Genomic DNA, 27,211 nt, shown 5'->3' with positions numbered 1-27,211 from the left:
TTAGTGAGTTGCTAGTTTACAGTTCAATTTGCTGGTACTTTGTGAGAATTTTTGCATCTATGTTCATCAAGAATATTGGTCTCTAATTTTCCTTTCTTATAGCATCTTTACACAATTTGAGCATTGAAATAATATTAACTTCATAAAATGAGTTAGATAGTCGTCTGTTTTCCTCAATTCTTTGGAAAAGTTTGAGCAGGATTAGTGTTAGATCTTTTTGGAATGTTTGATATAATATCCCTCTGAAGCTATCTAGCCCTGGGCTTTTCTTTATAGGAAGACTTTTGATGACTGATTAAATCTCTTTACTTGTGATTGGTTTGTTGAGATCTTCTCTTTCTTCCTGAGTAGGTGTCCTAGTTTGCTAGCTGCCAGAATGCAATACACCAGAAACAGAATGACTTTTAAAAAGAGGAATTTAATGAGTTGCTAGTTTACAGTTCTAAGGCTGAGAAAATGTCCCAATTAAAGCAAGTCTATAGGAATGTCCACTCTAAGGCATCCAGGTAAAGATACCTTGGTTCAAGAAGGCCAATGAAGTTCAGGGTTTCTCTCTCAAGTGGAAAGGCACATGGAAAACACAGTCACAGTTTCTCTCTCGGCTGGAAGGGCACATGGTGAACACGGTCAGGGTTCCTCTCTTATCTGGAAAGGCACATGGTGAACATGGAATTATCTTGTAGCTTCTTCTCCTGGCTTCTTGTTTCATGAAGATCCCCAGGAGACATTTTCCTTCTTCATCTCCAAAGGTCGCTGACTGGTGGACTCTGCTTCTTATGGCTATGTTGTTCTGCTCTGCTCTCTCTGAATCTCCTTCATTCTCCAAAGTGTTTCCTCTTTTATAGAACTCCAGAAACTTCTCAAGACCCACCTGAATGGGTGGAAGCATGTCATCACCTAATCCAGCTTAACAACCACTCTTGATTAAATCACATCCCCAGGGAGATGATCTGATTACAGTTTCAGACATACAGTATTGAATAGGGATTATTCTGCCTTTATGAAATAAGCTTTAGATTAAAATATAGCTTTTCTAGGGGACATACATCCTTCCAAACCAGCACACCTGCCAACACCCAACCAGAACCATTGCAGCCAATCCTAAAGAACACCTAGGGCAATATATAAGATTCTACAAGGGTTCTGTGCACCAGAGTAACTTTCCAGAAACCTACAACCTCCAGATGGGTCCCTGGATCAGATAAATCCTGAAACCTAGCCCAGCCTCTCCAGAACATCAGATTGGCAGGCATGTGGTTTGGAAGGATGTATGTCCCCTAGAAAAACCATGTTTTAATCTAAATCTCATTTCATAAAGGCAGAATAATCCCTATTCAATACTGTATGTTTGAAACTGTAATCAGATCATCTCCCTGGAGATGTGATTTAATCAAGAGTGGTTGTTAAGCTGGATTAAGTGATGACATGCCTCCATGTCATCTCCCTGCCCCCTATTAGTGACAGACCCTTCCAACATGAAAAAGTTAGAATGGCTGTAGCCCAAAAACCCCTAAAGAGAGGGATGGAAAGATCAAAGGTGATGGTGGAGTTATACAGATAAGATAGGATTTAACAAATTAATATTATTGCTGAATCATTAAATTGATATTTCTTTTTATCTCCAATATGTTAGAGCAGTTGGAAGTAAAAACTCAAAATTGTGGAATTGTAACCCATGTCAGACTCTGAAGTATGTTCTACAACTAATTGTGGTGCTATGCTTTGAAATTTATAGCTTTTTGTATATATATATTATTTTTCACAAAAAGAAAGAAAAAAGTCAATTGTGGTGAGAAAAAAATGTTTAAACCTTCTAACCTCCTATATTCTGGAAGGAAATATATGAGAAGATCATATGGTAGTCCATGACAAACTCTGGGATCTCTCCTTTAACTAGTTAAAGAGTGCTTTGAAAACTATTGTGTTTTCATTTCTTTGGTTTTATATATATTATGGTATACAATAAAAAAGTTTTTAAAAAAATTATGAAGTACAAAAACAAGAGCCACAACAAAATACACCTCAACAGTAGTAGGCAACAGAATAAAAAAAAGACACCCAAGGATATACTGGGAGAGAAGTCAGGCTGGTGCCCACCAGAGGAAGAGAAAATTTAAGAGAAAAATAATAATAGTAATAATAAAAATAAATGAAGGGGGACTTTTAGGAAGATGACCAAATAGAGTAGCTTGAGATTAGCTCTGACCCATGGAAAAGTTAGAGAAGGGACAGGAGGGTGAATGAGATGGCAATTTTGGAGTACAGCTGACCTGGAAGAGCCTTCTGCACTACATGTGGCAGACCTGGCTGCAGAGGCTGAGGAACTGAGAGGCAGAAAGTCGGACCCTGGTGTGGAGGCACAGAGCTGTGGTGCCCATGGGAGTGCATGGGTGGGAGCTGGGGACTAGAAAGTAAGCCATCTACCCCCAAAATATGAAGGCATAAAGCTGACCTGCTGCCACAGGTTCTATGGCCACATTCTATGCATGTGAACAAAGGGCCCCATGCCTTAGGCCAGCATACACCAGGGTTACGCCCCCCCCCCCAGACCAGTGCACCCCATAGCTACATCCTCCCTGGCCACTGGGCACCCATGTTCCCAAGCCACAGCATAACATCCCCAACCTGTGCCTATACCTACCCTGAAACAAATCACTGCACTTGACTGCTCACCCTATACCCTGCTCCCTGCTGTACAGCCACCCTGCAAACACAAGGCCTTAGACTACTGAAAGAAATCAACTTCCAAAGTAATCAGTCAAGATATCTACATGCCACAAAGACAGGAGAAGATCACTAAGCATATCACAATGCAGACAGATATAGCCCTGCCTAATCACCAAATTAAAACACCTGAGGAGACAAACACCTTTGAAACAACTAACCAAAGATATTCATACAACTCTACTTAATAAAATAAGTGGGATAACAAATGACATAAAGGAGATCAAGAAGACAGGAGAAGAACATAAAAAGGAATTTTAAAGAATAAAATTTTAAAAAGCAGATATCACAGATATTAAAGACTCTGCTGACCAAATAAAAACCATACTAGATTTGAAGAGACAGAAGAAAGAATAAGTGAGATAGAGGACAGGATAATTGACTTCAAAGACTCAAAACAGCAAATGGAAAAAAAATGAATTTGAACTCAAGGAAATGATAGACAAAGCACACAAATATAAGAATCATTGGTGTCCAGAAGGAGAAGAGAGGAGTAAAGGGCTAGGAAGAGTAGTTGAGAATATAATGGGGAAAATTCCCCCAACCCTCATAAAGGATACAGATATACAAGTCAAAGAAGCCCAAAGAACTCCAAATAGACCTTCCCCAAGGAACATACAAAAAACTTCCAACAGACAACAATCCATCACAAAAAGGCTCATTCTCATCGGCTTTAAAGAAAATGCAGATCAAGGCTACAATGAGATACCACCTCACACCTATAAGAATGGCTGCTATTAAACAAGCAGGAAACTATAAATGTTGGAGAGAATGTGGAGAAACTGGGACACTTATGCACTGCTGGTGGGACTGTACAATGATGCAGCCACTAAGGAAGACTGTTTGGTGGTTCCTTAAGAAACTAAATATCGAGTTGCCCTGTGACCCAGCAATAGCACTACTAGGTATATACCCAGAAGAACTGAAAGCAATGACACAAACAGACATTTGCACACCGATGTTCATAGTAGCATTATTCACAATGGCCAAAAGATAGAAACAAAGCAAATGCCCATCAACAGATGAGCGGATTAACAAAATATGTTGTATACATACAATGGAATATTATGCAGCAGTAAGACAAGATGATGTCCTGAAGCACATGACAAGATGGATGAGCCTTGAGGACATAATGCTGACTGAAGTTAGCCACACACAAAAGGATAGATACTGTATGATTCCACTTTCATGACCAGCATAAAGGTGTAATCAGAGGCTTATAATACAGAATATAGGGGATTTAGAGATACAGAGAAGCTAAAGATGGGTGAACCATCAGCTAATGAGGATGAACTCCAATGTAAGGGAATAGATAGGTGCTGCTTCCTATTGAAATGGAGCTCGAAAGATATTAAGGAATGATGAGAAAAAAAAAAGGAAGAAAGAAAGAAAGACACAGACGGGCTCAGGGGGTCTGAAGCTTGAGTTTACTTCAGACAGACTTCAGACAATTTTATTCTCAACCAGATCCTAGTCATATACCACAGGATGTCAATAGATATACAGGCATTTCCTGAGGGAGCAAGATTCTTATCTCACAGTGTTCTTCATACTTAACATAACTGTTTTGGGTAAACATTCTCTTCCTCCCAGACTGCTCTACATAACAATCTCCACAGTTTACCACCGCCATCCTGAGGCCAGCAGCTTGCAACAAATTCTGTAGGTCTTGCTTTAAACTCTTGGCTTCTACAGATAGGGGTGAAGGTGGTTCTCTAATGGGACTGTAAGAAATATTACCATATGGAAGATGAACAAGATTGAAAGGGATTTTATAGACCTATATGTCCCACTGATTAATACTAGAAATGTGAATGAGTTCTCATGAGAATTACTTCAAAGATATAATTCTTGTATAAAGAGCATTTTAAGTCCAGGGAGGAAACTGCTATTGTATGCTATGAACTATGTTCTAAAGGAAACCATCGGCACTACCACAGCAACAACAGAGGTAAATAATGGGGACAAGGACAAGAGTTAAGAGGAGGTTTAGATTTCCTATTTGACGAAGGCATGTTTATTAATTTTCTTTCTCTTGGGAACAATGAAATTATCTAAAATTGAGAATGTTGATGGACTGTGGACTTCGCCCCTTCTACATGATGCCCAATGAATGCAGGTGGTTAAAGGATGCACTGATGGAGAAGTAGGTTGGCTAACGATGGTGTATACTTATGAATGAAGGTTGTGCTGCTACAAAAAAGGAACAAAGTCATGAGGTGTGCAACAATGTGGATGAACATGTGGGACATTTGATGAGACAAAATAATCCAGAAATGAAAGAGCAAGAGTGGTATGGTCACCTTTAGAAGATGCTTATAAGAAAAAGGGGCCTAGATTGTAAGATTTTAGAGCAGACACATTAAGTCCTGAGTGGTGATTATTATTTCTGGATTTTGAAAGGCTGTTTTTGTATATATAACCTAGTATTTAGATATAAGAATGAAGCCAAACAGGTTGGGGTTAAAGTAATTCAGAACATAGGGGTAAGGAAGACAGTGTCTATATTTCAGAACTATACATACTTTTTGAGACCAATGGAAGAAAGATTTATTTGTTCTGGAACTGAAATTTCCTGTAGTGCATAATCTAATTCAATCTATCTGTACAGCTCATTTGAACAATTGAAACACAAGGAGCACAGAATAAGAAAGAGGTCTTTTAATTCTGTGTAGATTATTGTAATGCCTGGATACATCCTAGAGTATATTAAGCAGATAATAAAAATGTATTGGCAAAGTCCCCTGAGGAATGGGAGAAAAATATGGAACTATTAAACCTTACCATCAGGGAACTCCTTGATACTGCATCAAACTTTAGGGACACCCAAATCAATAGGCCATGCCCTTGATCATGAGACTTACTCTTGTGAAGCTTATGTAGATAGCAGAGAACCTTAGACTACCTATAGGCATGCCTAAGGGTTACTTCTGGAGGATCTCTTTTGTTGCTCAGATGTGGCCTCACTCTCTCTAAGCCAAAGTCTGCAAGTGAAATCATTGCCCTCTCACCTACATGGGACGTGACATCCAGGGGTGAAACCTGGTGACATGGATGATAACTTCCAGGGATGAATCTGGATCTGGAACCATGGGATCAACAATTCCATCCAGACCAAAAAGGGGGAAAGAAGTGTAATTAATAAAGTATCAGTGGCAGAGAGAACTCAAATGGAGTTGAGAGGCTACTCTGGAGTTTGCTCTTACTCAAGCTTCAGTTATCCTTGCTACCTATCATAACCTGCCAACCCCCAACCAGGACCATTGCAGCCAATCCTAAAGAATGCCTAGGACAATATATAAGATTCCACAAGGGTTCCATGCACTGGAGTAACTTTCCAGAAACTTACAATCTCCACTTGTGTCTAGATAAGTCCTGAAATCTAGCCCAGCCTCTCCAGAACATCAGCTAGTTCCATCTTCCTACCCCCATATCAGTGACAAACCCTTCCAATACCAAAAATTTAGAATCACCATAGCCCAAACACCCCTAAAGAGAAGGATGGAAAGATCAAAGGTAATGGTGGAGTTATACAGAGAAAACCGATTTAACAAATGAATATGAATGCTGAATCATTAAGTTGATATCTCTTCAGTAGTTCAGAGCAGATAGAAGTAAAATCTAAAATTGTGATGTTGTAACCCACGTCAAACTCTGAAATACGTTCTACAACTAATTGTGGTGCTGTGCTTTAAAATCTATAGCTTTTTGTATATATGTTATTTTTCACAAAAAAAGAAGGGAAAAATGTCTATTTGATGATAAAAAAAATATTTAAACCCTCTAGCCTCCTATATTCTGAAGAACCTAGAAGGAAAAATATGAGAGGATCATATAGTAGCCCCTGAAAAACTCTGAGATCTGCCCTGTAACTACTTGTTAAACTATTGTCTTTTTATTTCTTTGCTTTGTATGTATACTATACAATTTAAAACGTTAATAAATAAATGAAATGAATAATAAAAAATAATATGTGAAATAACAATAGAAAATGAATAAAAATACAATATAAAACATCTATAAAAATTTTTTAAATAATGAAAGGAAAATTATATTACTAATGAAAATGTATAGAAAGAATATATTTTAAAAGGGGGAAGATAAAAAGAATAGTAAGGGGCAGTGCGATGGTGGCTCAGTGGCAGAATTCTCACCTGCCATGCCAGAGACCCAGATTCGATTTCCAGTGCCTGCCCATGCAAAAAAAAAAAAGTATAATACGAAGAAAAAAATAAATAAAAATAAAGACGTAGAGAAATAGGGAGTTAGCTTGCCTGCACTTACCTGTTGTTCCCAGCAGATGGTGATCATGAAGTTCCTCCTCCCTCAAGCCCTCCCCTCCCTGTCTGGTGCAGCCAACCTGCACTTAATCCTCCAGCCAACAGATGGCATGCTTGAGTCTCCTCGTCCCTCAGCCCCGCCCCTCCTGGCCAGAGCTGCTGGAGGTCAGCCTCCTCAGTACCGGCTACCGCTCAGCCAGAAGGCTCTGCCGGGGGCAGCCGGCCATTGAGTCTCTGCCCTGGGGGACTGCAGAGTTGACCATTGCATCAGGAATCAGCTAATCAGCTGATCCGCAGCGCTGGTGGGCCTGCCAGACACTGCAGGCTGGCTTTTCCCACACCTGGCTGGGTGATCACTCCCCCCACCCCAAGGCCCGCCCCATGGTGGACGATCACCAGCCTCCAGGCTCTCTGCAGGTGCTGTTCACTGCAACCATGTGGGGAGGTTCCCTAAGCCGGTAGCTGTGCAGGCTGGAGTCCAGGAGAATCGGTTCCCTCCTACAGCACCTCCCTGATGCACCACAGCCTGCCCAGTGGGGATGCTGGTCACCCAACCCACTCCCTCTCCCTCGATCCTCCTCCCCAAAACTGCCTAAAGGCCCTCCTAGATTACTTATACCCTGGGACCTGCAGTCCTGGGCAATTTCTCCCCGTTTCCTTTCTTGTTTCATGGAGCAGAAATGAACTCACTCCACACTGCTCTGCCATCCTCCCGGAAGTCGCCAATAATATATTTTAAAACACTTTAGAGCCATTATGAAATGTATTTTTATGGTGGATTTTAGTACTTTATTGATGTTCTAACTCAAAGATATCATTATTAACACTTTCACCATTCAATATTTATTTAGATATACAAATTTAATTAACAATTATTGTTCATCAATCCATCCTGAATCATGAATCTTCCATCTGGGGGTCATTTTCTCTCTGTCTGAAGAATATTCTTCACCTAAAAAAAACAAGCAAACTAGTTTTCTTTTAAAATTAGTTGCTGCTAACAAACTTTCTCAGTTTTTACTTGTTTGAAAAAGTGTTTATCTCACCTCTTCTTTTTCACTGTAGACTTCTACTTTGCCGGCTACTTTATGATAGCAGTGTAAAGATCTCATGCCACTGTCTTCTGTCTTGCATTGCTGATGTCAGAAGTCATCTCATCATTTAATACTTTATTGGTTATATACTTATATTCTATCAGCTTTTAAGAATTTTTGCAAGTTGTGCAATTATATGCCTAGATGTGCATTTATTCTGATTTTTCCTTCTGGTCTTATAGTGCAACTTGAAACAGTTAATTGATGTCTAATCAATTCTGGGCCATTGTTAGACATCATCTCTTCAATGCTGCTTCTGCCCTATTCTATCTTGAGTCTCCTACCAGCGTTCCCATCTAAACATAGTTGTAACTTCTAATTATATCCTCTATCATTCTATCATTATTATACCTTCTGTATTTTCCATAACGTCTCACTTTATTTTTCAATTAATTTAAATATTTTTTATATATTCAAGGCTTTATCATCTAGTACATAGTTCTCTCTTAGGATAGATTTAATACATTTTGTTCTATTCATTGTGTTCTTCATTTTCAATATTATTTTTTAGTTTAAGCATCATATGTGTCACTTTTTCAACTTTTCAGTTCACTGTTACCATTTTTAAACTTACCTGTTATGTCTTTGGGGATAATACATATAGTTATTTACATTCTCTATCTAATATGCCAGCAAGTAGAGTTCCCAAGGGGTAATTTTGTTGATTCTCACTCATATTGTCTTGTTTTCTTTTTTACCTGGTTATTTATTTTATTATATGTTGAGCAGTATATTTCAAAATAGTAAGAATAATGTGAGGCCTAGAGTGACGCTAATTTCCTTCAGAAAGGACTTTAGTTTGTTTCTTCCAGGACCTGTGGACATCAACAAACAGGGACCAAGTTAATCTGATTTTAAGACTTGCGTTTTTAAGTATTATTTTATTCTGTTTTATACAGATACACAGAGAGTAGTCTATCAGGATCCCAATAAAAAGCAGTGGAGGGTGGGCTATGGTGGCTCAGTGGCAGAGTTCTCTCCTGCCATACCACAGACCCAGTTCGAGTCCCGGTGCCTGCCCATGCCAAGAAAAAGAACTGTGGATATGTTACCAGACAAAGGCCATGAATTCTTTTGCCCAACATGCTCAGTAATCAGATCACCTCTAATTACATCATCTGGGGCCACTGTACTCATTATTCTAAACCCTGCCCATCTTTTCTTTAATAAAACTACCCAAATTACTGCAGTCTTGTGGGAGAGAATTCAGGTTGCTAGGCCATCTGCTCTCCTACTACATCTTTCTCTCTTTGAAGCCCACAGACTGAGTACATGCTTAGTCACTAACTGTCTGAAAGAAAATGGCAGAATGAGGTTTAGGTGACTTGTAGGTAAAAGTTTAAGCTACTGCACATGTCAGGTTGGCCCACTTAGGTTAAATCTGCTCTCAATCATCAAGATAATTTGGGACTTTGGATGTGTTAGTTCCAACAGATGGAAGACCCTTCATTAACAAACATTAAGGGCTATCTTTAGTCATTAGGAGACTCTAAATTTGAAAAAGTTGGATAACTAGGTACAGATGAAGTTTAGTCACAAGGTTTTTGCAATCACAGGGGCAGAAGATAAAAACTATACAACCATTACCAGAGATCAAGGCAGCTGGATTATAATTCAGAGATTTCAGGTGTTACCCTGTCTACTCCAATATGCCAGAAAGCAAAAAAGGAATACTTATATAATGATTCAGTAATCAAAATCATCCCTTAAATCCTGATTTCTCAGTTACAGATGGATTACCAAATTTTTGCTCTTGTTCACCTTTGATGTTTTTTTTTTCATGGGCAGGTACTGGAATCAAACCCAGGTCTCGGGCATGGCAGGCGAGAACTCTGTCTGCTGAGCCACACTGGCCCACCCCGACTCTGGACTTTTGCATTTGTGTTAATAAGGCCTTGATGATGTCAGATGCAATGCTCAGCTTACCTGCTTCCATTTCTAACCACACAAACACAAGACAGTAACAACCATGACTACTAATTCATATTTCTGTATTTTTATCTTTTTGTAGATATTGGCCTGAGCAATTCCTTTACCAAAGACAAACAGGAAATTTTTGTCATGCTTATGGAAAAAAAATGAAAGGTTTTGTTGAGTTTTTTTACTGTTGCCATGGAAACCATTCTGAGGCCATGCAACATGGCTTCAGAGGGGTAGAATTCAAGGAGTGGAGGAGGGAAGGGGCCATAATTACCTGTGATTAAGTAGTACCCATGATGGACTTAGAAAATCCTTCTTGATCCCTTTTCCCTTGGCTACGGACATTGAGTTGGAGATCTGCCCTGTTTCCAAATGGCAGTGTGAAGCCAATGCCATGTAAGTTCATCTAGAAACTGTGGAAATCTTGTCTGAATAGACAGGGATGAGGGTCAGTGAGATGGAGAAGGGAATACTTTTGGTGGGCAAGGACTTCTAAACAGGGAGTCAGGGAGGGGAGTCACATAGTTTGGGGATTAGATTAAACTCAGAGATGGCCCATTGTGATGCACCCTGCATCTCAGGCTGGGACTAGCCAGGCAGGTAAGGCCAGAGATAAAAGCCTGGGACCTAGGGTCGTATGTGGACAGAGGATTCTGAGAACAGAAAGGATACTCTACTTCTCCTACTCAGTTTGCTGGTTTCTCCTTCCCTTAGCCTTTGGTGTTTGCTCTGCTGAGGAGACCAATCTTCATGTGCCTCTCTAGTCCCCTGTTTCCAATCCACATTCACTTTCTCCACTCTTGGGGCAGTTTGAGAAAAAAAATCTCAAGTTTAGCCCTATTAGCATCAGGATCTCAGTGGTCTTAATAGTATGGGAATTCCAGAAATTCCTGGGACCTAGGGCTGACAAGAATAGAAGTGAGGTTGTGAGAGAGTGCACCAAGCAGTATAATCTATATGCAGAAACAAGTGGTAGAAAGAGAAATCCTCAGAAGGTGGAGATGCCTGATATTTCTCAGACTAATTCTTAAAGTATTGAAATTTATGTATGCCTCTTCAATCCCTAGAAAGGATGGGTCAGATGGGAAGAAGCTGATAAATACTTGAGGAAGTGGCAACGTCACATGCATTTACTGCGGTTGGTGCAAGCCAAAAAGGAAATGTGCTTTTTATCAGCACCCTAATACAAACATCACCTTGGGTTCTGGATCTGCAAAAGGATGGCAGGGGAAAAAAGTATGCTCAGCCTTAACTAGTGCACTTATTCATATCCAAAGCAGATGAGGGAGCAGGTAAGTCATCACTAATGGCTTCTTCATAGGGGAGTAAACAACAAAAATTCTATTTTCTCCTATGGCACTAAAAATTACCCTAACGTAGGTGCACTCAGAGAACAGTGCCCTTCACATGGCCTTATTCATATTCCTTGTTCTCTGTGGCTGCCTCTGAGCTGTTAATGGAAGTCCTCCACCCATCTAGACAGCTGGGAAGGGAAGGGGTCTAAGAGTAAGGACATGGTATCTCTTTCCAGTGCCTAAAAAAATCCTGAATCTTGGAGAATGTTCCAAAATTGCATTGGTTACGCTTTTGACAGTCGTATTTCCCACTTGTCATCACAACAGATTCAGCTATCATGAACCTTCATATCTCTTTGCTTAGGGGCTTCCATAAAACATGAATGCAGAAAAGGACTCATAAAAGTTTGCTTTTGCAACATGTAATCATGAAAAAAAAATTCAAGAAATAGAAAGCTGAAAGAATTTTTCAGTTAACACCTGTAGCCTACAACAGAGCTTCATGCATTAAATTGCTAGACTGTCTGCATTGGCTGTAACCTCTGGAGTAGGCAATCAGTGGAGAAACTGTGGAGGAAACTGTGTGCTAGGCTTAAGAAATAAAATCTATGGCATTCTAGGACTTGGCACTCTAGCTACCACATTTTTGTTGAGTGTCCATTCTTGCAAGATCATGAATAAATTATTTTCTTCTCCACAATCAGGTGAGTATTTATTCTTTCAGGTATGACTCTCTTTCCAACAACTTTGGAGGTTTATCTGGGATCCAAGGCTTCAGAAGAGGATCCCCAGGAAGGACGAAGTGAAGGCACACTTCACTTCACCAATTGAGCAGTCTCAGACTCTGCAATTGGGGGCCCACCTCTGACAGCCAGAAGGATCTGAGACCAGATGCTTGGATCCACCAATTGTGAATGAGAAAAGGGGGAAGGGAAAATCTACTTCACAGTGACCAGGCAACTCTGTGCACAGACCAAGGTAAGAAAAAGGACTGTTAAGTACTGCCTCGTTGGTCAGGAAGAATTCTGATGAGTCTGGAGTTGACTAAGCAAGTGCAGATTCCCAGTATGTGTTTCTGTTCTCCAGCAAGGAAAAGAGCTGGAGTTGGATAAAACAAAATGGTGCTAAAAGAAAGGGATCCAAGCAGGACTCATAATGGGTAATAGAGGCAGTCAGTTCACTGAGGAAAAAGGGAAGATGATTCCCATAGAGTCCCTTGGGAATATTCCTCTACATAATCCATTAGAGAGAATATTAAAACATTGGACTGATAGTGATCAGAGAACAAGGGAAAGGATAAAAAGAAAATGATTAAATATTGTTGTTAAATTTGGATCAAAGAAAGTATTGTGCTGTCTGATGTATTTTGGCCAAAATATGGAGCAGGTGAGGATTGGCTTTGTGCCAACCTTGTGCTTTATGTTAATGAAAAGAAGTCATTCTCCAAAGAGGAGTCTGATTATGCTGTGTTTTGGCTAAAGGGAAGGGGGACTCCTCTTTATCCTGTAAAGGTCAAAACCCCAGAACCAGAGGCTAAAGCTTTAGAAATTGAAGCCTGGGATCCTTTATTGAGCCTTGCCCTGCTCTATGCTTCTCCCCCAGGGTAGGAATTGCTGGACCCAGAAGGCCCAATGGAACTCACCTGCATTCCCCCTGGGGAGTGGGAGGGGCAATCGGGGCCAACTGCTCCATCCATGACAACCCACCAACAATTGAGGAAGGAGTTGGAACAGAATAAGAAAATTATATAGAATCTTCCATTTCTGGAACCTCCTGAAGAAAAAAGGGTGAAAGAACATAGACCTGTTGACTGCCTATACCCTCTGAGAGAAGTACCTATTGGACTAGGGGAAATTGCTTACATAAATACTGCACTGATGATTACAGAGGTAAGGAACTTTAAGAAAGAGATGAAATCATTAATGGATGATCCAGCCAGGCTAGCCAAACATCTGGATCAATTTTTAGGGCCTAGCTAATATCCCTGGTCTGAATTTATGTCCATCCTGAATATCCTCCTTATGGGAGAAGAAAGAGGAATGGTGATGAGGGCAATTATGAAAGAATGAGAGAGACAGCACCCTCCTGGACAAGGGATAATGATAGTAGAGCAGAAATTTCCCAATGTAGATCCCAATTGGAATGATAATAATCGGGAAGACAGGAGCACAAGTGAGGGATCTTAAAGGCATCATTATATGAGGGATAAAATTTGCTGCACCCAAATTTCAGAACTTAAATAAGCCCTTTAGGGTGGCTCAAGAAAAAGATAAGACCCCCACAGTTTACCAGCAAAAGTTGAGGAACCAGACAAGGAAATACTCAGGAATGGACCCTGAGAATCCTGTGGTCCAAGGAATGCTAAAGGTCAGCTATGTGAAGGGGTCTTGGCCTGACATTCAGAAAAGGATCTGGAAAATAGATGGGTGCATGGATAAACCACTGGAAGAGTTATTGAGAGAATCTCAGAAAATGTTTGTGAGAATGGAAGACGAAAGACAGAAGCAGAAAGCTAAAGTCATGATAAGCACAGTTGATCACATGGTCAAGAAGAGATTAGAGATAAAGCAGGGAGGAGACAGGTGGAGGTGAGATAGAGAAAGAGTCTGGGCCAAAGGAAATAAAAGAATGAAAAGGGCACAGGACTCAGAAGCCTGTTATCATTGTGGAAAATCTGGTCATTTCAAAAGGGTATGCCTGAGTTTAAAGAACAAAGGTCAGATGATACCCCTGATGAATTTTGAAGATTAGGGGGGTCAGAGGCTCCTTGTCTCAAGAGCCTACTAGGAGCCTTTGGTAGATCTAGAAGTGGGTCCATATCAGGAAGAAATTACATATTTTGTAGACACCATGGCAGCTCGATCTTCTGTGAACCACATCCCAAAGGGGATCACATTTTCTGGTAGCTTCCTCAGAGTTTCAGGGTAAAGGAGGAAGGATTTAAAGTTCCCATTTTCAAGCCTATTAATATAGGTTTGGAAGATAACCAAGTTATAAGCCCCCTGCTGTACTTTCCAGAAGCTGGGAGTAACTTGTTGGGAAGGAACCTGCTAGTACCCATTAAACTGGAGGTAGGGGATGGCCAAATAGAAGTGGTATTAACCTTGCTTACTGAAGAAGACAGGAAAGGCATCCAAGAAAGAGTAAGGGTGAGGGAGGGAAATGGAGGAGGGGGGTTGCAGTATCCCCTTATCAAAATTAAAATGAAAAAGGAAGGAAACCAGGCCTCAGGTCATTTCAGAACATTCAAGTTAATTACACTGAGATGCCTCCAGTAAGATGAGTAAAACATATTGTGGTTCTTGTAGACCATCTAACAAGGTAGGTGAAGGCATGTCCTCTAGCTTTGACTACAGCATCAAGAACTTCCAAAATTATCTTTGAACAAATTGTTCCCTGCTATGAGTTGGTAGAAAATATCAATTCTGACAATGGTATCATTTTACCTCTCATGTACTAAAAGGTGTTACGTGAAGCTTAGATATTGCATAAGATTTCCATATTCCCTGGCATCCACTGTCCTCAAGAAGGGTGGAAAGAATGAATCAACCCTAAAAAAAAAATCATTCTAAGCTGGCCTTAGAACCTGAATTACCTTAGACTAAGTGTCTATCCATAGCTCTGCTAAGAATTAGAACTTCCCCTAGGAAAGAATTAAGGATTTCCCCCTATGAAATGCTCTTTGGCATGCCTTTTCCTGGGAAAACTAGAGATCTTCCTTCCTTAGACCCAAAGGATCACTTCCTTAAGAATTATGTGCTGGCTTTGTCCTCTACTCTGTCATCCCTCAGGCACCACGGCTTGCTGGCTCTGACCTCACCTCTTGAATTTGCTGTCCATCAACACCAACCCAGAAGTTGGGTCCTCATAAAATCATGGAAGGAGTCCAAACTCCAACCAGCTTGGGAAGGACCCTATCAATTTCTCTTGACAATGGAGACAGCCATCCAGATGGCAGAGAAAAGCTGGACTCATTGTGCCCAAGTGAAAGGGCTAGTATCTGAGCTGGCTGATAAGTACATAACATTGCAGTCCAATACCTGGGAAATAAGTCCAACTTCAGACCCTTTGAAAATTACATTAAAGAGGCAATAGTTGGGAGGATAGAAGGGGTTTTGGGATTTGGGGTTTGGATTTCTGTATTTTAATTTAACATAGTTAATAGTGCTGATCAGAAAGTCATACCAAGGAAGATAGCTGCATACCAGGTACCAGGGGATGTATTGATTTGCTCAAGCAATGATACCACATCTGGAACAGCAGGTGCAATTGGAGTTACCACCTGGTTGAGCTTACAATAATCCACTGCCATCCACCAAGACCCATCTGTTTTCTGCACAGGCCAAATAGGAGAGTTGAATGGGGATGTGGTGGGAATCACCACCCCTGCATCCTGCAAGTCCTTAAGAGTGGCAGTAGTCTCTGCAATTGCTCCAGGAATCCAGTATTGCTTCTGATTTACTATTTTGCTTGGTAAGAGCAGTTCTAGTGGCTTCCACTTGGCCTTCCCCACCATAATAGCCTTCACTGCACGAGTTAGAAAGCCAGTGTGTGGATTCTGCCAGTTGTTCAGTATGTCAATACCAATTATACATTCTGGAACTGGGGAAATAACTACAGAAAGGGTCTGGGGACCCATTGGACCCACTTTGAGATGGACCTGAGCTAAAACTCCATTGATCACCTGGCCTCCATAAGCCCCCTCTCTAACTGGTGGACAAGAGTGATGTTTTGGGTCCCCTGGAATTAATGTCACTTCTGAACCACTGTCTAATAATCCCCAAAATATCTGATCATTTCCTTTTCCTCAATGCACAGTTACCCTGGTAAAAGGCTGTCGGTCTCCTTGGGGAAGGCTTGGAGGAAGATTCACAGTATAAATTTGTGGCAGTGTAACAGGGTTCTCCCCCAAAGGGATATGGCCTCCTCTTCATTCAAGGGGCTCTGGATCTGTAAACTGTTTCAAGTCTGGAAATTGACTAAGGGGCCGTGACTCTGTTTTTGTAATTTAGGTTAGACTTCTGTTCATTTGACCTAAAACTCTTTTGTTTGTACAGCTCAAACAAGAATTTAGCAGACTGCCCTTCTATTGTGTTTCTAGGTACCCCATGATTTACTAGCCACATGGGGCCACAAATCTCTGCAAGTCATGTAATTTTGACATCTGCTTTGAGTTTGTTGTCTATTATAATATCCACGTCTACCCTGTCTTTGGTGATTAAGTGCTACCACCTGGCTTCTGCCAACTCAGGATCCTATCATCCCCATTGTGTTTAAGGATTCCAGATCCTTAACTGACAGCAGTTCTTACAGTAATATCTGACCTAAAGAGAAGTACAACCACAGAGCTCTTCAGAGATGATGGTGCTAATCTCACAAATTTATTTCTCACTGTTCTGGTAAAAGGTGCATCCTCCAGACATTCCTGGGGTGTAAGAGCAGGCTTTGCATGATAAATCCACTCTAACATTCCAATCTCTCCAAGTCTCTGGATCCCATCATCTACATTATACCAGGGAAGTTCTGGCATTTCAGCCTCAGGTAATGTTGGCCACCTTTTGATCCATGTTTCAACCAACCATCCAAACAAACTCTTAATACCTTTTCTAACCCCTCAAGCTATAACATTGAATGCAGAATCTCTGCTTAGTGGGCCCATATCAATAAATTCAGCCTGATTCAGCCTTACATTCCTCCCACCATTATCCCACACCCTTAAAATCCATTGCCACACATATTCCCCTGATTTCTGTCTATATAAATTGGAAAACTCTCACAGTTCTTTTGGAGTATAAAGTACCTCTTCATGTGTGATTTTTGTACCTCACCTTTAGGGGCCTATTGGGACTTTAGTCTAGTTATAGGTCTGGAAGAAATTAGGGGTGGGCATGAAAAGAAATATCTTCCAAGCCATTTGCTTCAGGACCTTCATTTGCAGCTTCATTTGGTGAAACAGAATTAATCACTCTAGGGCTAATCCCTTCAGGAGGAGGTTGGGTGGCCAACTCCTCAAGGCAGGCTGGAGGTGGGGTGGTTACATCCTCAGGACAAACTATTACAGGGTTATCTAGAGAAGACTCAGCATGATTCAGAGTTTCAGCCTCACCCCTGACATCATTATCAATCCATATGTCACCATCCAATTTTTCAGAGTCCCCCTCCTTTCCAGTCAATGCCCTCACATTAACGTTAGACACTATGCAAGACTGAGATTTCAGTTTATATTGTAAAGTTGCTACCCTAACAATAAGGTTCTGAGTCTGATTTTCAGAGACAGGAAATAAGATTTTTCGTTCTTATCCTGGATACTCACAGAAACATCTGCATCTGTCAGATGGCACTTAAGCGTCTCTTTTGAAGACTTAAGCCCATCCCTTTCACTCCTTAATGTAGCCAGTGTATCTAACAACAGCCAACCAACATCTCTATACCTCTTATTTCCACAAAACTCTGTAAAGGTGTCAAAAATATTATCCCCCAGAGCCTGGCTTCGTACAAGTGAAGCATTAGGACAATCAAATGGTGGTATTTTGACCATCTCTTTTGCCAACTCACTCCATGGATTGGGAGTGTCATTCTGATTATGGGAATCAGAGTCCTGAGTGTCTTTGAGTCCATCAGAGTAGTAAGCCATTCATAAAAACCCATTTCTAAGATTCTGTTTCTTAAGAACCACTCCTGGTACCAAGCTGTATTCATTAGGGCTCAATAGAGAAACAGAATCAACAGGGAACACTCGCAAATATAAAATTTATAAAAGTGTCTCACATGACCGTGGGAACACAGAGTACAAAATCCACAGGGCAGGCTGTGAGGCCGACAATTCCGATGGAAGATCTAGATGAACTCCACAGGAGAGGCTCATCAGCCAAAGCAGGAATAGAGCCTGTCTCTTCTGAATCTTCCTTAAAAAGCTTCCCATGATTAGATTAAGCATCACTCATTGCAGAAGACACTCCCCTTTGGCTGATTACAAATGGAATCAGCTGTGGATGCAGCTGACATGATCATGATCTAATTCTATGAAATGTCCTCATTGCAACAGACAGGTCAGCACTTGCCCAAACAGACAAACAGGTAACTTGTAAGTTGACATATGAACTTGACCATGACAATGACCTACCTTCTCAATTGATTTTTGGCAGGGGTTCCAAGATGATTCAATGGGAAAAGAATTGTCTCTTCAGTAAATGGATCTGGGACAGTTGGATATGACATACAAAAGAATGAGGGTGGATGCCTATGTCACACAATGTACAAATTTAACCAAAATGATTCAAAAGCATACAACTGTTGGCTAAAACTGTACAACAATTAGAATGTAGCAGAGTCCTCTGCTATTACTTTGTACAATGCATGCATGAAGTAAAAAATGCCGCAAGTACAAGGAAAAAGAAATTTCAACACTTGGTTTATTTGGGGTTATGCTGGAGACATGGAATGTGTGGATTCATAGCAGGACAAATACTCAGACACCCTTGATCATCGTTGCTTGGAATTGAAGGAGAAAAGAATCGGCACAGCAGCTCCAAAACTGAAATTTTGGTGAATGTGAAAATATGGGATCCATCAGTAATATCACAAAAATAAAGATTTCCAATATCCATATCGAGGAAAATCCCCACTTGATACAACCGGGGGTTCACCCAAACTGTAGTCTGTGGCTTAGTGCTGGCTGAGAAACTGTTTCCATCTCTCGCACCCACAGTCCAGAAGCCATGATCTGAAGACCAAAGAATGGTTCCTTGTAGGGGAACAGATTCTTTGCAGACACCCAGATCCCATTCTTTGCTGGTTCCCACATCCACCTCCCAGTAATGGTGGCCTGAAGTGAACGGGGAGGAGCCCAGAACAGAAACTGCATGTCTGAATCTCTCTGCACACTCTTTATGATTTTGTTTGTTACATCCACTTTGGACACTCCTCAGGTCATCAGAGAGGATTAGGAAGTCATTGGCTGTGTCAACATCCAAGGTCATGTCCACTGTGGAATATAAAGAAAAGTTATCAAATGGACAGACTACACACCCACTCCACTGAAAGTTACTGAAAATGTCCACATATATTTTTCAATTAAGTTTCTTGCTCATCTTATCCCTTAAATCAAAAATTTCCTGAGAAAATTCACATAGTACCCCTTATAGGTCAAAATATTTTACATATGTTTTACAGCAGCATGTGCCTTTTAGTCATAGTAGAGTTTCTGCTTATATCAGTTTATTTGGCTGCTTGATGTTATTTTCTTTAATACATGAGATCCATGAAGGATAGCATCACTGTTGTCTGCTCTCAAATTTAATATGTGTTTTAGCACACAGCCTATCCGTACAGACATATGTATATTTTGAATGAAGCAAAAATATTCTACTTATTGTAAAATAGAGCTGCAGTAATAAACTTTGTTTTTCTTTGCCATCAACTCCCATTTCATCTTGGTGGCTAGGCAATTGCATCGTAGTTGTTTGTATACCTATTTCTACATCTGCAAGAATTGATGAGATCTGAGGCAATGGGTCACATGTGGTATAATGTTAGGCAACATTTGAAGTACTCAAAATCCAGCTGTGGCTACATTATGTACAATGAAGCTCTAGGGCATGACCAAAATATACATCCTTGAAAATATTCAAGTGGATCCTTCATTTTCACCCAGAGGTGAGAAAAATTGTTGCTTGGGGCACAGAGAAGTTTTAGGTGCCAGAATTGAATTACTGCCCACATTTAATCTTGAACCTTTTAATAGTTGTTTATTTCAAGGCCTTTTGTGGAGAGATGTACAGATTTCTTACCTTGGAACTTCAGCATCCTTGGGTTCATCTGTAGGGTGGTTTTCAGGTGGGATTCCAGTTCCTTGACCTTAGAAACAAGCTCCCCCAGCTGGTAATTGGCCCTGATGTCATTCCTCCGAGAGACCACAGGGCAGGAGGGACACAATAAACCTTCTCCATTTGGCTCCTTCTGCAGTGAATTGAGGCAGTGCAGGCAGCAGACATATCCACATTTTAAGTTTACTGGTTTTTCAAGATAAGCCATGCAGATAGGACATCTACTTGCTTCTTTAAAGTGTTCAGCCATGATCACTGTCAGGGTGAAATGAACATGACAATAAACTTTCCATGAATCAAATGACCTGGGACTCTTTCATGTTTTATGTGCATAAAGCTCCCTGGAAGGCATTTTCCTTCTCCATGTCCGAAGCTTGCTGGCTAGTGGGTTCTCTGCTTCTCGTGATTATGTCATTCTTCTCTGGTTCTTTCTGAATCTCTTTCATTCTCCAAAATGTTTCCTCTTTTATAGGACTCCAGGAACTTATCAAAACCCACCCAAATGGGTGGAGATATGTCATCACCCAACTACCACTCTTGATTAAATCACATCTCCAGGGAGATGATCTGATTACAGCTTCAAACATACAGTATTGAATAGGGATTATTCTGCCTTTATGAAATGGGATTTAGGTTAAAACATGGCTTTTCTAGGGGACATACATCTTTTCAAACCAGCACACCATCTAATAAAAGTCACACCCAATTGTAGAGATAATGTAATTGAAAATTTCAAACCTATAGTATTGACTCAGGATTCAAAGAAATGGCTGCCTCTACAAGACTGACTTTGGATAAACATGGCTTTTCTGGGGTATCAGACTTTCAAACTAGCACACCTCCCCTCCACTAGGCTCTCCTCTGGCTATAGCTGCTTCCAACGTCAACTCAGTTCTGGAGTGATATCTATTGACATAGGGTATATTAGTTGGGGTTCTCTAGAGAAACAGAATCAACAGGGAACACTTGCAAATATAAAATTTATAAAAGTGTCTCATGTGACTGTGGGAATGCAGAGTCCAAAATCCTCAGGGCAGGCTGTGAAGCTGACAATTCCAATGGAGGGTCTGGATGAACTCTGCAGGAGAGGCTCACCAGCCAAAACAGGAAGACCCGGTCTCTTCTGAATCCTCCTTAAAAGGCTTCCGGTGATCAGATTAAGCATTACTCATTGCAGAAGACACTCCCCTTTGGTTGATTCCAAATGGAATCAGCTATGATGTAGCTGACATGATCATGATTTAATTCTATGAAATGTCCTCATCGCAACAGACAAGCCAGCACTTGCCCAACCAGACAAACAGGTACCACCACTTGGCCATGGTGACACATGAACCTGACCATGACACAGGGCTTCTATTGGTGAGAGGCCCTCTTCACACTTCATATCCTGCCTCTCTTCTTTATTTAATCAAGTTGATTTAATTGTGGTATGAATAAGATTTTTCTGAGAACAGAGAGGTTTATATACATATAACAAAGGAGATAATTTTATCTTGGAAGCTTGTTTTTCCTCTTACTATGGGCAAATATTGCCATGTTATCATTCTAGGTTGCATATTAAACATTTTTCTGTTGATGTGACATTTGGAATTAGAATGCAACTTTTAAAACAAATATTTGGTTTTGGTATTATTATTTATGACTACAGGTAATTTCAAATGTATGTTTTGGTCATAAAATAAAACCTCCTAGCATTTAGATCAAGAGAAATTAACTATACTCCTCAGAAGTTTTTCCTAAAATCACACACAGTAAACTTCAGTCTGTTCCTCAAAAGACATTTTCCTCTAAGATCGTGAAATTTCACTTTTATAAGTTTGGTATATAAAATGCCAACTTGTCCTTCAATAATTGATCAGACTGTCAAGATTCTGTATTTTATCAAAGTATCAAAACTTAAAATATATTTCCTATTATATTTGTTATACTTTTATTACTATCATAAGAAATATGAGTAAAAATGAGAAACAGTTCATTTGACTAATGAAGCACTTTTGTTCTCTACAAAAAAAGATTAACTGATTGTAGATGACTCATAAGTAATCATCATTATGGGTTTAAAGGGAGAGAAAAATAATAAAGATATATGGGGAAGGGGGATTAGGTTGCACTTAGATGTTTAAATAGAAAGTGTTTCATTCAGAAGGTGATTGTTTGCTGGATTTTGCTGAATACTCTTATCGTTAGAAGTCCAAAGCAGAAAAAATCCATAATCTCAAAACTTATTTCCTTCAGACCAAATGAGGAACACAAAAGTTTAACAATCATAATCAAAATTTTATTAGAAGTCCTTTCATATTGCATTTGTTCATTGCTGTGAAACTACAATTATGTTTTGTATGTACTGGTATATATACGAAGTTCTTATTTCTTATCTTTTCACTTTTACAACTTCAATTGATTTGTAGTGATTTTTAGGATAGTCTCATATTTTTAGAAGTGGCTATTCTTGTGTTTATAGTTTCACTTACCTTTTCTCATTGAAAATTGATCCCTAATGTGTTTTACATTTATTTAGTTTGAGTAAATAATGAGGAGAGCTTACATTTCATTATAATATCAAGTGGTCACATTTGTGGAAACAATGAATGCAGTGGTTAGATATTTGCCTCTGGTAGGTAATCCTTATATATCCTAGTGCCTGGATTTAAATTCATGTTAACTTCTTGAGTTCAGAGTTCTTGCATTAATAATAAGAATAAATTAAGCTTCCAAGCCAACACAAGGAATTTCAGTTACCTAAAATAGGTTTTTCAAACGGAGCTTTGAACAGAGATGAGCTCACCTGCCTTTCCCTGAGCAGTTGTGTGGTGGCCCAAAGGCCAGGTCCCCTCCTGTAACATCCATAACAGCCCACTCAAGCCAAGAAGAAATGTCAAGAAAGTAAAGAATCTCTCAGGAGGTGGAAGAATGTAACTACGGAAACACTTATTATGTCTTAATCAAAAATAGCAACCTTAGTAAAACATCAGGTCTTAAGCCCTTTTACTGATTATGGTAAGAGACCCAACGTCCTCATGCCATATGGAATATGTTTCTTCTGAAATTATACACTGACATGCATTTCTCTTCCATTTGCAGACTGCTAAATATCCCGAAGGCCATCACCAGAGATCCTCTCCTATTCATAAAAACCAATAAACGTACTTCTACTTCTGTGTCTGGCATGTTTTTCAGTCTTGCAGCCACATCCACCCATGATCTCCAGGAATTAGGTCTAGGCTGGAATAAGTGGTAAGGCATTTTTTTTTGCCAGCTATGATTGGCATTACTAATTCAAACATCTCCAATGTTTGAAGTTACTAAATCTTTTTCTAAATGGTTTCTAACTTGTTGATATATTGTGATGTAGCCAGAGACAATTATCTATAACTGTTGTAACTCATTAAACTGTAACCCAGATTATTTCTTACTCTGATGATGATCCAATATTTTGTAACTGCATGATCCTTACCCTGTAACTGAACAGCAAGGAGAGAACTTGTGGGTGGCTGGACATGTATCCCCTTATCTTGTTTGCAACCTTGTAGTCTGATGCTCTTGTGTTTAGTCTCTCAATGTACATGAATTAAGTAACATGAGTCAGCCATTCCAGAACTGACCAAACCTGTCTAATCAGAGTCGGCTCACACCTGACATGCTCAATAGCCTAAACCTTGAACTTCAAATGAGCTAAGCATGTGGCAGTCTGCACATACAAAGACATGAGACTATCTCTAACCTCCTCATCTACATCTGCTTGCCTTTGTTTACATGCAATTTCTCCAATTAGGGGAGACAAATGAGAGGAACTGCCCTCCTGTCTTCCTGAGGCGAGTCATTGCTAAATAAACTTATTCTTCTCTCCACATCCGGGTATACAAATTGACCCCAGTGTGCATCCAATAAAGACTCACTTGTGAACCGCAAGGGAAGGAGGGTGGTGCCGCCCACACAGGAATGCAATCAAGTGAGTTCCTCTTTGCTTCATTTGCTCTCCTCTCCCCGCCCCCATCCTCCTAGAAAGCTTGATGGACTCTAGAGATGGAGGCAGAAGGGAGAAGGTTCCCGAGACACATCTTCCCGGCTCAAGGTCAAGGAGGTAAATCCACAGGAATAAAGAAAGGGCCCATAGCGAGATGTAAGGAGACCTGTGAGGGACCCCCTGGCGAGAGGAGGAGCCGACAGGAGGAAACCATTTACCCTAAGGCTTGTTGCCTGCGGGTGCTCGCGTCAGCAGAGGACGGTAGAAACACGCCCGAGGCAGACCAGGAACCAGCAGTCTGGGGCGCTGCCTTCCCCGCCCTTCTTCCAGGCGGTGGAGGGAGGGCCCTGGTGTGGGTGGGACCTTCTATTCTAAACGGGCGGGGCGGAGCTTTCCTCCCCTCCTGCCCCTCCCTCCGCTGGGTGTCAGGTCTGCAGGCCCTTCTCCTGCCCCCTTGGTTTACTAGTAATATAATGAAGGAAAGAATGAATGTGTTTGCTTGTTTATTATTTTCATAGACAAATCTTGTGATCATTCATCACGGATGTAATTGGTAACCACAGTGGTTATTTATCATCCTCCTCGTCATTGTTCTGAGAAAACAAATGAAGTCGATATTTATGATCGTGGGCATTGCTGTTGTGTGTGTTGAGACACCGAATAAAGTCTCCATCGATCCAAGGCGAGGGCACGATTTCCTGAAGAGGACGACAAAGGGCTCCCTCCAGCCACGGGTTCCCACTTCCTTGAGGCATCCAGTCGTTCACCGTCCCTCCCTGCACCGACTGACCTCATCGGTTTACTGGCTTGAGCCCCTGGCGCCTCACTCTTCCTTATCGGACCCACTGGTTTTAGTTTCACTATCTCCACCCGGATGCTTTCTATTAGGGGATCTCACAGGACTTATCCTGCGTGCCCTACACTTCTCTTAACCTGCCCTTTGTCCCTTCTTGCCTCTGTCCTCCCGTGGGTGACCTGGAGATCCAGTGAGCACCCCACCCGACGAGTTTCGGTCTGCTCCACTGCATGGCGGCGCTGACCGCTGGGTAAAGCCCGGGAAGCCGTTCTGACCGTGTGCTCAGGATGCACCTTAATGGACTTAGGAAATGGAGGGAGGGACCCCGCCTCGTGTCCCATCCGGGGTGAAAGTCTCTCTCTTTCCTCCACCCTCTGGATAACCTCCTAGTTTCCCTTGACGCTGATGCCTCTGTCTCATGAGTCCAAATCGGGGTTCCCATGGCTCTCTTGATGCCCTTGTCTCTTCTCTTAGCATCCATTCTCTTTTCTGCACTTCACCTTCTCCTGGTCTTTGCTCAAGGGCTCCACCTGAAAGGTGATCCTCCCTGAGAGTCGGCTGCCGGGACCAGCAGGGCTCAGTGTCAGGACTGAAGGGAGGAAGACAAGAGAGGAAGATATATAGTTAAAGCTGAGACCAGGTGGGACACTGAACTCTGATGGAGACTCAAAGACCCCAAGAAGTTCAGCACTGTGTATTTTATAGTGCTGCAAGGTAAGGAAAGTAGCAAAAGTGCAACTAAAGAACAGGGAAGGAGGAAGCAGGGGGTGAACCATCTGCTTCCCTATGCCTCTGGATGAGTAAAAAATTTCACATTTCCCAAGGTGTCATTCAGCCCCCGACTCAAGCAGCTTTGCAACACTTTAGTCTTTTCAGGACATCAGGTGCCTATTCCCACTGAGACAGCTTTACTATATCTCTGCAGTGAGCATGTGACCTCTGTCTCTCTCATCTGTGCCGGACAAACGCCTGAGGACTTCTGCAGGAGAACCTTTTTCCTTTAGGTCTCCCCTTGCCTCTGAGGGCCCCTTGCTGTTTAGGTTCCCCTTCGTGCAATTTCAGGACCTGTGACTGGATCCCAACACCCGCCTGTGCCATCCTGCTTACACCCTGGGCAGGAATGGGCTGAACCGGTTTATAAGTCCCTGGTTCGTCCTGGTGCCCGAGTCATACTCAGGCCTAGCTTTCGGTGGTCCAGGTTCAAGGAGGGCGGGGCTTTACAAAGGGCTCTGCTGAGCACTTGGCAGCTCCGGCCCTCATTTTTCAAAATGATTATTGTACACTACCATTGTTAGAAGCATGCGGAGAATTTCGCCCGTTCTTCAAAGTTAGACCCTGTTGGGCTCTTGGCCGTAAAACTTAGGAATGCATGTGAGTCTCCTGGAACTGAGCTCCTAGAGTGCTTAACTCTCAATTTAGTATTAATAGTGCCTCCTGCAGTGAGTAGGAGTAGTGCATTCCTACTGGTACTGACTGCAGCCAAAAGCCTTGTTCCTGGCCTCCTTCTCCAGGAAATGTGTTTTTTCTTCATCTACTGCTTTTCTATTTGAATGAAATGGTTCAGTTTTGTCCTCAATTCTCTGATGTATCTAGGAAGAGTTGCTGTTTTTCAGTTGGTTGAGTTTTTCCTGGACGTCAGGATGGGGGTGATGGCTTCCAAGGTTCTCCTGCGCAGACTGGACATCAGAAACTGCACAGTGAACATTAAAGACCCTTTTAAACATGTAAAACATTTAAGATAAGCTCCTAAGGAATTCAACTCCGGGCTAGGCTGTGGGTGTTCACATGTACCTAATGAGGATTTGCCCTGCAGAAGCACAGATGTCAGTGCCTTTTATGCAGGACAGAGCATGTCCTCACCCACACCATGCAGGCTCCTGCGTGCTGTGCTGTTGCTGCTCAGGAGTCTAGATGTGGCTCAGAAACCTGAAAGTCCAGGTCCATGGCCCAGCACTTAGATTGGGTCAGCACTTTGCTCTGATGCACAGAGAGAACAGCACCATTTCCTTGTGATCTATCCCCTCAAAGGATGCTCTAGGGTCACCATGTATTTTCACTGTCCCAGCTCTAGAATAAAGACTTTTAAAAGAACACTGGCTCCTTTTATTGGATAGTTTTCTTCACAAATTGAGATCTGATATAGGATTGTCCATTGATATTGGGGTGTTCCTGCTTCAGTCTTTGTGGTGACCAGATCTAGCATACACACATTTGCATATCCAAGCATAAAACATGTCTATGTAGTTATTGCTATATCTATCGATGCATATATATATATTTTAGTGTCTACATTGATATCACAGATGTCAA

General features: G+C 41.3%; 1 protein-coding gene and 2 long non-coding RNA genes across 4 annotated transcripts; 1 reads left to right on the top strand and 2 right to left on the bottom strand.

The window, feature by feature from the left end:
* Window positions 1–7,784: 7,784 nt before the first annotated feature.
* LOC143655219 (uncharacterized) lies at window positions 7,785–10,562 on the bottom strand. Its single transcript, XR_013162119.1, has 4 exons — window positions 10,293–10,562; window positions 8,673–8,913; window positions 8,051–8,140; window positions 7,785–7,956 (listed from the first exon to the last, which is right to left on the bottom strand). It is a non-coding gene; the product is annotated as an uncharacterized LOC143655219 (long non-coding RNA).
* On the top strand, window positions 10,207–23,301 carry LOC143655218 (uncharacterized). The gene is made up of 3 exons (XR_013162118.1): window positions 10,207–10,414; window positions 12,038–12,291; window positions 23,223–23,301. It is a non-coding gene; the product is annotated as an uncharacterized LOC143655218 (long non-coding RNA).
* LOC143655217 (ret finger protein-like 4A) lies at window positions 18,722–23,028 on the bottom strand. Of its 2 annotated transcripts, XM_077126663.1 has the most exons (3): window positions 22,927–23,007; window positions 20,103–20,393; window positions 18,722–19,297 (listed from the first exon to the last, which is right to left on the bottom strand). In XM_077126663.1, the coding sequence occupies exons 1-3, from the start codon at window positions 22,982–22,984 to the stop codon at window positions 18,726–18,728; spliced, it is 921 nt and encodes a 306-aa protein (XP_076982778.1). In that variant the 5' UTR covers window positions 22,985–23,007; the 3' UTR covers window positions 18,722–18,725. The 2 variants fall into 2 exon arrangements, 1 of the variants encoding a protein (XP_076982778.1); XR_013162117.1 differs by lacking the exon at window positions 20,103–20,393 and having other exon boundaries at window positions 19,188–19,297; window positions 22,927–23,028.
* Window positions 23,302–27,211: the final 3,910 nt, after the last annotated feature.

This window comes from Tamandua tetradactyla, chromosome 14 (assembly GCF_023851605.1).
Source record: "Tamandua tetradactyla isolate mTamTet1 chromosome 14, mTamTet1.pri, whole genome shotgun sequence".
Lineage (NCBI taxonomy): Eukaryota > Metazoa > Chordata > Mammalia > Pilosa > Myrmecophagidae > Tamandua > Tamandua tetradactyla.
This window is presented reverse-complemented; position numbering and strand designations above follow the sequence as displayed.